This window comes from Dryas octopetala, chromosome 5 (genome assembly GCF_963921425.1).
Source record: "Dryas octopetala chromosome 5, drDryOcto1.1, whole genome shotgun sequence".
Classification (NCBI taxonomy): domain Eukaryota; kingdom Viridiplantae; phylum Streptophyta; class Magnoliopsida; order Rosales; family Rosaceae; genus Dryas; species Dryas octopetala.
The window spans coordinates 7,628,048-7,638,170 of NC_141370.1; the positions used below are offsets into that span (position 1 = coordinate 7,628,048).

The window sequence follows — 10,123 nt, forward strand, 5'->3', positions numbered from 1 at the left end:
TGTTTACACATATAAGAGGATCAGAAACCTCCACTCTTGCTTCACAATTTATTTTTCTCTATGAAAACTGATATGGACATCCAAAAGTTTTGCACTATGTTTTGGAAACCCACACAGTAGTTATATGAAGAAAATTCGGGTGGAGTGAGAATTCATTCGTTTAACCTTTCAACTTAGTGCACTTGAAATCAATCCACTTTTGTAACTTCTTAAAAGAAAACTCTTCTATATTTATTCCAATTCCACTCAGCTATGTAGTTGAATTAGATTTCCTTAATTTCTCTATTTGTTTAGGGATTGCAACTTGGGAGAAAGGAAGTATCATTGGCTTTGCTTAAAGACCAAGTAGGGGGAGCCAACCTACCAAATTATATTTCCCATATATTTATAAATATTTGTATATTGTGTGATTGTTTTCTTGACTGGCTAAGACTGAATTTTATCATTTAGCTTTAGTATGAGGAATAGACGAAAATGAAGTGACCCTAGTTCCCAACGTGCAACTTGGTGGCAAAGTTGAACGTGCTAGTTTAGTTAGTGTTGTTAAAGAGGTCAGAAAACTCCACGTCATCAATTTCTCAAACAAGAACGGAAAAACTGATGCAAGGAGCATTTTGACCAACTGCATTATTTCTCCGGTGCAACTATGTCCAAATTAATGAATAAAAGTTTGTGCAATTTGAGAGAGAGAGAGAGAGAGAGAGCCAAAAGATTTTCCTTGCCATTTACATCTCATATTTACAGAGTGATGCCCTCTAACTTGCTCTACAAAATTCTTAACCAACCATCCCCCACTATGATCTTTTCCAGACCCCAGCACTTTAACCTTGCAAATACATATACACACTTATAATTATAATTATTACTACAACAAATTGGAAGTAAACTATCTTCTATATTTCTTTCTTCTTCCCCCCTTCTACTTTTCTTATTTCCTTTCCTGCTCGGCATTTCACAATCATCTGAGGCTGACGCTTAAGCAGCAGTGATTGATTAGTCACTGAGCAGCTCAAGGATAACTAGAAGGAGACAAGAAACTAAAGGGAACAAACTACAAAGCAATCTTGTCAACCCTTCTTCTCACTAATCCTGGCAACGTCCAGAACTGTTGCATTGCAAAAAAAGCATCTGTGGCAATTCAAAAGATGCCTGGTTATGCAGCCATAACAAGACCTATGGGAACAAGGTGCAAACTCGGCATCTGCTTCACAGGCATAACAAATGCAGCAGATGCGATCTCCCACATCTGTTTCTCCCCCACATATCTTATTTTCTTGTGATTGGCTCTGGCTGAGGAGGCTCAGAAAATTCTCTAGCTGGGCAAGTTTTGCAAGATAAGCATCGCCTCTAAGGGTTCCAGCCTGGAAAACAAACAAACTAGAGTTTAAACGAGACTGCATATATAGCAGATTTGTGTAAAAACCCATAAAGAGATTTATCTTTTCTTTTGCGAGCTTCTTTTTTTTTTTTTTTTTTTTTTTTTTCTATAATGAGATCCTACAGAAAAGAAAACTACTGACAAATCCTTTACTATATGGGGTTCCAAGAATGTCAAGGACACAGCTACACAAAGTTACAAACCACCTAAATATACAACTAAACAGCCCACCAAAATTACAGAAGCATGCAGCACATGTAAAAATATCTGACTAGTTGATTTAAATGCTTCAAAGAAATCTGGAATTTTTTTTGGTAAGTAAAGAAATCCTGAATAAGTAGAAACCAGGTTACAGATGTTTAATTAATTTTATACACTACTGTGATAAAACCAGATCCAGAAATATTATGATAATGCATCGGTAGCTTTCATATCAATTGTAAGTAATCAATGTTGCAGCTCAACTTGCTTCACAGGAGAAGAAAACCAAGTTTTAAAATTGAAACTTTTGTTATATGGAAAAGCCTGCATTTCTTCACCAGAGAGACTGCATGTTCATGTGACTGTAATGCTTATCCTGGTAAGGCTATAATACCAAATAATTCACAGTTTACTACTTATAATAAATCAAACTACCTTCCAAATATTTGAAAAATCAAAAATTATGTAGACAGAGAGACAGAGAGACTAAAGTTGACAGGAGCTAACCCAGTTGTAATCCAATAGGTATTGGAATCTGCAATGAAAACTGTCAAGGCAGCCCATGCTTGCAAAGATGCTCACAACATCGTTGTGCTCCCTGCATTCCATCTGTTCACTAGCATTTAACAAATTCAAGATAATGCCTACAAGAGGTGCCAATATCATTCCTCTGCTTACTTTTTCTAAAGATTGACCATGTCGTCTCAGCGACCTGCAAAAATAAAATGCCAAAAATGATACCGGAAAAAAAAAATGTTACCAAGTAAACAGTCCCACAGGTTTCCTTATCATAGATTATAATAAAATAGCCAAATTTATGAGAACCAACAATGAGAAAGATAGATCATGCCAAAAAATTTAGGAAAATTTCCACACTGAAAAATCCAAAAAGTATGAAGACTGTCATGGATCATTAAAAGTGAACAAGCAAGGGTTTCCTATGGAAGAGCTTGCCATTGGTAGCAATACCCTTACATGCATATGCGTCCCTAACAGTACACAACAGAGCAATAGTAGTTTAGAGCAGAATTATCAAATCAAATCAAACAAAAAAGAGATCAAAAAGATAAAGAAAGGCAAGATAAAAGTATGAAAGATAAAATGGAAAGTGACAGCAGACTTGGAATTTCCAGGAACAGAATCTTACAAGTCAAAAAACTCAGCATCTTCTGCTGAAGTTATGTGGTTCAGAATAAAGACAATCAACTCAGTTAACCTTCGAAGGTTTGTATCAGCTCCAGACAGAAATGCTTGAGGAATCTCATGGGTACAGAACTCCAAAACCCTTGCAAGATTGCATGACAGATCAAATATGACACTGCATTTCTTTTGCTGGAACTCTAATACCTGCAAAGAATGTTTACTAAAATTACATACAAAATCTAGTGTGGAAAATACAAATAATAGAAGGAACTAAAATAGCCATGTAGAAATTTGCATTCCCAAGCATACCACTCAAACTATTACCGACTTAAACCACAGACCACATCAAACTCAAGTATCCAAGTTCAAAAAGCAAAAAAATATATATAGTCTACCAGTCATGAGTCTAATGACTTTTACTGCATCACATATCTGTATTAGTCTTGACTGCACTACACATTTCTCACCTAACAAAATCAATTGAAAATGATCTTGCTTTCTTTATATTTCTGAAGTGCACACCCTTGAACAAAATTTCCGGCCTTGACACTTGCTCCTAGTCTGATAAATAGTTGCCGTGCTAATTACTGTCCAACCAAAACCATGCTACCTCAGTATTCTTCCAACATTGAAATCAACCTTTTTTCCCCCGACAGACAATAAGAACACGAGTACTACCAGGAGGTGTCCCCTGAACTAACTTCCCACTCAATTCTAAAGGGGGAGAAGGTGCCACTTGTCACAAAAGCCATTGATCAAGTCCACTCCAAAGGTTTGGTTAAATGCCTTAAACTAGTTTTGCCAATCCACTTTCAACACTTACAGTGACAACTTCCATTAGGTTTCCATCGTCCATATTCCTTTTTTCCTTAATATTACTTTGCAAGGGACTCCTTGTTCCTGTAGATCCTTTCCCCCATTACAACAGACAGCACATAGGGAGAGAGAACAAAAAAAAGTCTTCTCTAGAAGGTTTTTAAGCTTGTAGAAATATAACTAGAAAACAGAGATAGAACTAATCAAATAAAAACACAAACAATTAAGATGTCTGAACAGTGATGAGATTATCTATACCTGGTACTTTTCTTGCATTTCCCTAACAGAAACTGAGAATTCGGTCATAGTCCAGCTGAGAGTGTTAAACAGGCGATTGAGAAAAGCTGAGAACAGCCCTTCATCACTGCTACAAGTTTCCCCTAACAATCTCTTTATGGATTAAGAGACCAAAGAAGACAAAATATGGTGATGATCAGAAGCTACTCGGTGGTAAAAAGATTTAAGATAAGAATTATATAGCAACAATTAAAGATCATTATTCACCTGAAAGACAACGGATGATGACGATGATTCTCCATTCTTCGAAGAACCAAAGCCAGATCCCTTGCACAAACGCAGAAGAATGTTTGTCACTGGGATCCAAGATCTATTATCAAATGCTGACAGCAATGCCTTTGGCATTCTCTGTTTGGCTTCTTCGTTGCTCTCAAAAGCGGCCAAATATTCTTTGTACTGTACCAAGACTGAGATAGATTGGAGAAGCAGATCCCGAAGATCTGCACTAGATATTCGAGGATCGTTGAAGTGTGTAACCACAAAGGTGACCTGATAAACAAAACACACATTCCATTCAAAATAAATTATTCAGTAATCTAGACAAACTAAAAAAATAACTCAATAGCTCATACAAAATAAGGAAACATCACATAAGACAAAATCATATTCTTTTTTTTCTTTAATAGGAATGTAAGATACAAAACCACAAATATGATAATGTTTTTTATGTAAATCACAATATATTTACCCCAGTGCTAAATTATCACATCTGGAACCCAATAATTTATGTTCACCATTAAGTTAAATCCTTAATCTCTTTCTTTGAAAAACTAAAAAATAAAAAGTAACCCAAGAATACATCAAATTGAAGTATTATCATTTTCAAATTCCAGTAGTAGTCCATCAGTATGTTACCACCTTACATTTACATTTTTCATTATGTAACCGTCATGTTAATTTTATTTTATTTTTTTGGTCAGACTATCATGTAAAATACTTAAATTATACTCTGACTAAGACATATAATAGAAAGACGGAAAAATACAAGCTTAAAAGATGAAACATACAAATGAGGCAAGGCCTAGCTTCATGAATATTGATGAAGGGACAAATGGAGGATCACTCTTACGCAACACATGGAAGCAGTCAACCTGTAAGGGTAATAGAAAAGCAATGAACAATACAACTGAGAATTCCAAATACAGAGTACTTACAGAAAAATTTGCTCAAAACGTCATTGCAATTTGTTGCTGTATTCTAGTATTTCCAGATACTGTTAAAAGAGCAGATGAACTTTTTCTCTCCTTTTTGTTCCTTTTTCTATTTTTCATATATGAAATATCAGAGGTTGACAAATTTGTAGAAGCATTTAAAACTTGTTATCTCATGCCAAATTTAACAAAACCATTATATACCATCCTAATGTAAGTCCAGAACTGCTCTCGAGGGCAAGTACTTACTGCATCTACTTGGTATGCTTCTGGAAAATTGCAGTAATGTGCAAATGTTGCCATCAAAGAAGCATTGAATGAAAAGAACTGAAGAAAGGATTATTCTTATTACATGCAATAAAACAAGTGCAAACAGAAGTGTTCATTCTTATTTCATACTAATATGAGTTTACATGATTTTATGACAAGGATTCACTGCATATGTAAGACTGTTTTCTTCAATAAAATAGATTTCATTTACCAGAGCTTCCAGATAATATTCAGGGATATAAATGAACAATGTATCCACTTTGCTAAGCACCAGAAGCAACTGGACAGTCCACATGCATGTTGCATACATTCCTCTTTGCTTCCACCGAGAAAATAAAGAGATACGGTACCTGTAAGGCATGACCGAGTGACCAAAAGAAACAGAGAATGTAAATGTATGCAAACAACTAAAATATGTATATCAAATGACTTGCATAATTGTCTTTTTACCAGAGATCATTCTCAAGACTCCACTGAACAGTATACCCAAGATTATAGTTATTTAGTTTAATAAACCAATATTGCTATAAAAATGTATTCAAGAAAATAGCAAGGGCGGCAAAAACACAGTTAAACTTTACGAACACTTGCAGCCAAGAAAAGTAAACAGCACTTATACATATTATGGAAACAAGCTACTCCTCATGGTTCATCTTACCAAGCACATTGTCTGACACAATCAATAACTTCTTCTCTATAACCATTACGGGCTTCTTTCAAACGCTTTAATTGCTCACTACAAGCTCTTTCTCTTATTTGTTTATCAGCTTCTTCCAGGAGGGATATTGACTGCGACTGGTGAGACATGTAATATGATGCCTACAACCATGATTTTTAAGAATTCAGAGAGCTTACAACATTCAGAATCCATGTACACACAAATCCACACATATCAGAAAATATTATACCAGCATTTCAGATTAATTGGTAAGAAGACTATGATGACATGTAGAAGGTTTTTGGCAGTTGGCATAGAAGGAAAGACAAATAAATAAAACACGCACACGCAACAAGAAGGCAGAGAACTGAAGACCTGACTGTTTACTGTTCAATTCAAAAACACATGTTTGATTTAGTAAAACTAATTAATGGAATAAATTAAATTAAGAAGGCAGAAAACCAAACTAATAAGAGTTTACTATTCAAATCAACAAATAAAAGTCTCACAATTCCGTTGGTATTTTACATTTTAGCCTAAACAAATTTTATCTTTTTCAGAATGTTAACCTAGTAAAGACAAAACAGCATAAGATCATGATTACAATGAAGTAGATATTGAGCACATTAATGTAAGGATAATAAAAAAATTAATCGGTGACGCTCCGTATTCTTCAAAGAAAAAAAACTCTTGCCACTTTATCTCCTTACCTGCTTAAAATTTGGCGCAAGACCCATATGATACAACAGCAACAAAACATCTAGAAGTTCTTCTTCTCGGAGTGTAGCTGAAGACATAGTACTCTCCCTTGGTACAAACCTCATATGCTGCACTGGGCAATAACTAAACTCAGATTCAGTTTGGTAACTAGAACTAGGTTTATCTGCTATTTCATCATTCAAACTTCCAGCACTGCATTCTGTAGCAACATGGGCAGATCTCTCTGGAATGGCACTGCAATGGGCACGAGAACCTTTAGCTGTGTATCTAATTGGATACTTTGAGACTCTTGTAAAATCAGCATCATAACTTGAGCAACAGCATGGTTTTTTCGTACTTGAATGAGTCACTCTGGTTTCTTCATCATCCATACAACCTTCCTCCCACCGGATTACTTCTGTTTCCTGATCATTTACAGGGTGTGATTTTGAGAGATGACTAAATGATCCTCCAAGCCTAGAATTGTCATTTCGATGAGGATCATTCCTAAGAAATAAGGCTACGGGAAAGCTTCGTTGACCACCCCTATGAAGAAAACCAACATCGGGACCATTCTCACTGCTCTTCAACCAGCTGCAAATGTCTCCCATGCCAAAACCTTCAGATAAAAAATGAAGAATAACTGTGTACAAAGAAACAAGAACAGAATTGCTTGAAACTCCAGGAGGTGGCAGATTTCGGTCTGCTCCTCTGTTCTTTAGTAGAAGGTTCTGTAAAAATGTCCTGAACACTGAACCAGGCAACTGGGGAGGTGTCACAGGTGGTATGAACTGTATGACCAAGCGACAGAGATCCCTATGCTTCTCCTCAATCTGCAAATATATTATGTTTTATCAACTAAAAATTAGTATGGAACTTCACAAATCTGGACGTTGACCTGCATAAGCTATAAAGAATTACAAACAATGGAGACCCTGGAGCAAACATGCTGTCAACCTAATTGAACTTGTCCATGGGAAAAATATGGGGGAAATTGTGGAATTCATAAAACCTCCTGTTCAATCAATCTTGACAATATTTCCATACAAAAATAGTTCTACTCTTGCTTATTATTATTAATATTTTTTAGAAGGTTCTTCTTCCCTTTTCCCAAATTTTACATTCAAAATACAATATGGTCTATATAAACAAATAAAACAAGTTAAATTATGACAAATAGAAGGAAAATCAAGCTCTTTAGCTCAAAATGTACCTTACTGACTGCTTCAGATAAAGCTGTAGTTGTCAACAGCATACTACTTTCATAGGACACATCCTCGCATGAACCAGGCCACCAAACAGAAGGCATCATGGACTCAAGGTCATGCTTATTTGGATTCTTCCGCGAAAGGAACCCTTCAAAAAGGAATTCAAAATCGGGTGATTTCCACCAAAGCACCATAATTTCTTGCCGTCTCAGGATATGACATGCCATCGCAAGATATGGGTATGAACCTGAACATGGGCACTCTTTTAGAACCAATGGAGCTGTTTTGCAACCACCTGCCAGGGCATTTATGATATGTTCAAACAGAAAATGCGATCCTTTAAATTCTAGAAAGACGTCAAGAAGTTTATCTATGCTTGAATAATCATGTGGCACCTGCAACCCAAACACTTCCATCATGAATAACAAAAATGGACCCCAGGCAATGTACTCCATACTCCAAACCTCTGCTCCAAGTACAGAGAAAAATTCCTCACATATCCCATGAGAAACAGGATAAAAAAGTCCTTCAAGTGAAACGAACCGCTTCAGTCTCAATTTCTCAACAGAAGAATGCTTTGCCTGCTCCACAGAGTGCATACCCAACAGCCTTGACAAACAATGCAGCAACTGAGTAGCAAATGAATTTAATGACGGAGGTGCTTGAAGGGGGAGGTAGCCTTCAATGGGAAATTTAAAAGGTCGGGCCCCAAAATTTAATTCACATCGTTCACCTTGAGAAAGAGAAACTGCAGGATAATATCCAAATCCTTGTTCCATCTTACGAATGCCATTAAATGCCACCCCAAGTGAGACACCGTTTCTGTAGAATGATATTTCATTACAATCCAAATCTATGCAGCATCCAATAGCATCACCAACAACCCATGACTGACCATATGGCTCAGCTTCCTTGTTCCATTTTCTAACCCTCCTCCCATCAAATGCATATGAATCATCAGCATCACCTACACCCTTTTGGTCAGTGAAAGGGCAAGAAACGGTTGCCCATCCAAGCTGCTGAATACCTGAAGTTTCCAGAATAACTTCATACATCCATTTCCCTTTCCACACACAAGCATTAGCCCTGGCACTGCTGAACATTGCTAAGCTCTCTACAAGCGAAGGTCGCTTAATGTTTCTAATATCACCACGAATACTGAATTCATCAAGACCAATGATGTGGGGTCCACAGCTATTTCCAGAAAAACAAACTCCATCTCTGTTTCTAACCAAATCACTTGAATTTGCATGCGCTTTAGAGAATTCATTCTTTATAATAGAGCGAACTAGGTTGTTATCAATTGGACTAGACAACGAACGCACTGATTTGTTAGGGAGACCAAAAACATATTCTAAGGTTCGCTCCACTGATTGGTGGCCAAAGTCATCACAGTATGAAACGAGATGGGTTTTCGACGAATTCTCTCTACTATCCTCGCCATTCAATATCACGGCCAGACCAGAAGAAAGCCCACCAATCCGTAGGCTGTCTTCTGCCATGGGATTTGGACAAGCAATATATACCCAATAGTAACCCACAGGACTGAGCAAAGTTGTTCAAACTTGAATATGCAAAAGCCAATTATGATTCCAACACTGATCCATCCCAAACAAAACTCTGAAACTCTACCAAGTTACCATCCTGACCTGAAATTTCAAGGTTACAACACCTACAACTCAGTTTCATAAACTATCTACAAAGGGTTGCTTTGTTTGGTTTCCAAGAAAAACTAGGAAAACAAAATGAATGCTGCAACTTAAAACATTTTACATCAACTTAGATTCAAATTGAAAATTTATAAAACACCTCATCAAATTTAGCAAAATTAGTCGGCTAAGTTACCGAAAATATTTTCAACATTTTACAAACTCCATACCCAAAAACTAAATTTCACATTTCCCTGTCCATTCTCCTCTCCTCAGTTTTCTCGGGAACCAACCAGAGAGATCAAGCGGAAAATGAATTGGTTGACAAATCAAAATTAAAATATAAAAACACCAAACGTACAGAACCTTAAGCTCCCTAATAATAATATACACAAAATTGAATGTGAAATTTGTGAAACAAAATCATCCAAATCAGGAAATGATGAAAAAACTCACAGGTACTGCTCATGTTTGTCGTTTTCACAGTTATAGCGGCTAGGGTTTTGCAGCAGCAGCATCCATTAATTAACACCGCCTACAAGCCTCAGAGAGAGAGAGAGAGAGGGAGAGGAAGAAGGGCAAAATGGGAATTTGAAATTTTCGCCAAAAGGTTGGGGGACGCGAGCGCACCACGAGAGAAGAACAAAAACGAA

The 10,123-nt window shown here is 36.6% G+C and overlaps 1 protein-coding gene across 1 annotated transcript; it reads right to left on the minus strand.

The window, feature by feature from the left end:
* Window positions 1-701: 701 nt before the first annotated feature.
* On the minus strand, window positions 702-10,123 carry LOC147283930 (E3 ubiquitin-protein ligase RKP). The gene is made up of 11 exons (XM_086244195.1): window positions 9,927-10,123; window positions 7,827-9,470; window positions 6,625-7,446; window positions 5,915-6,075; window positions 5,468-5,606; window positions 4,843-4,926; window positions 4,043-4,324; window positions 3,797-3,928; window positions 2,727-2,926; window positions 2,087-2,291; window positions 702-1,361 (listed from the first exon to the last, which is right to left on the minus strand). Exons 2-11 carry the CDS (start codon window positions 9,321-9,323, stop codon window positions 1,068-1,070), a joined length of 3,816 nt encoding a protein of 1,271 aa, XP_086100321.1. The 5' UTR covers window positions 9,324-9,470; window positions 9,927-10,123; the 3' UTR covers window positions 702-1,067.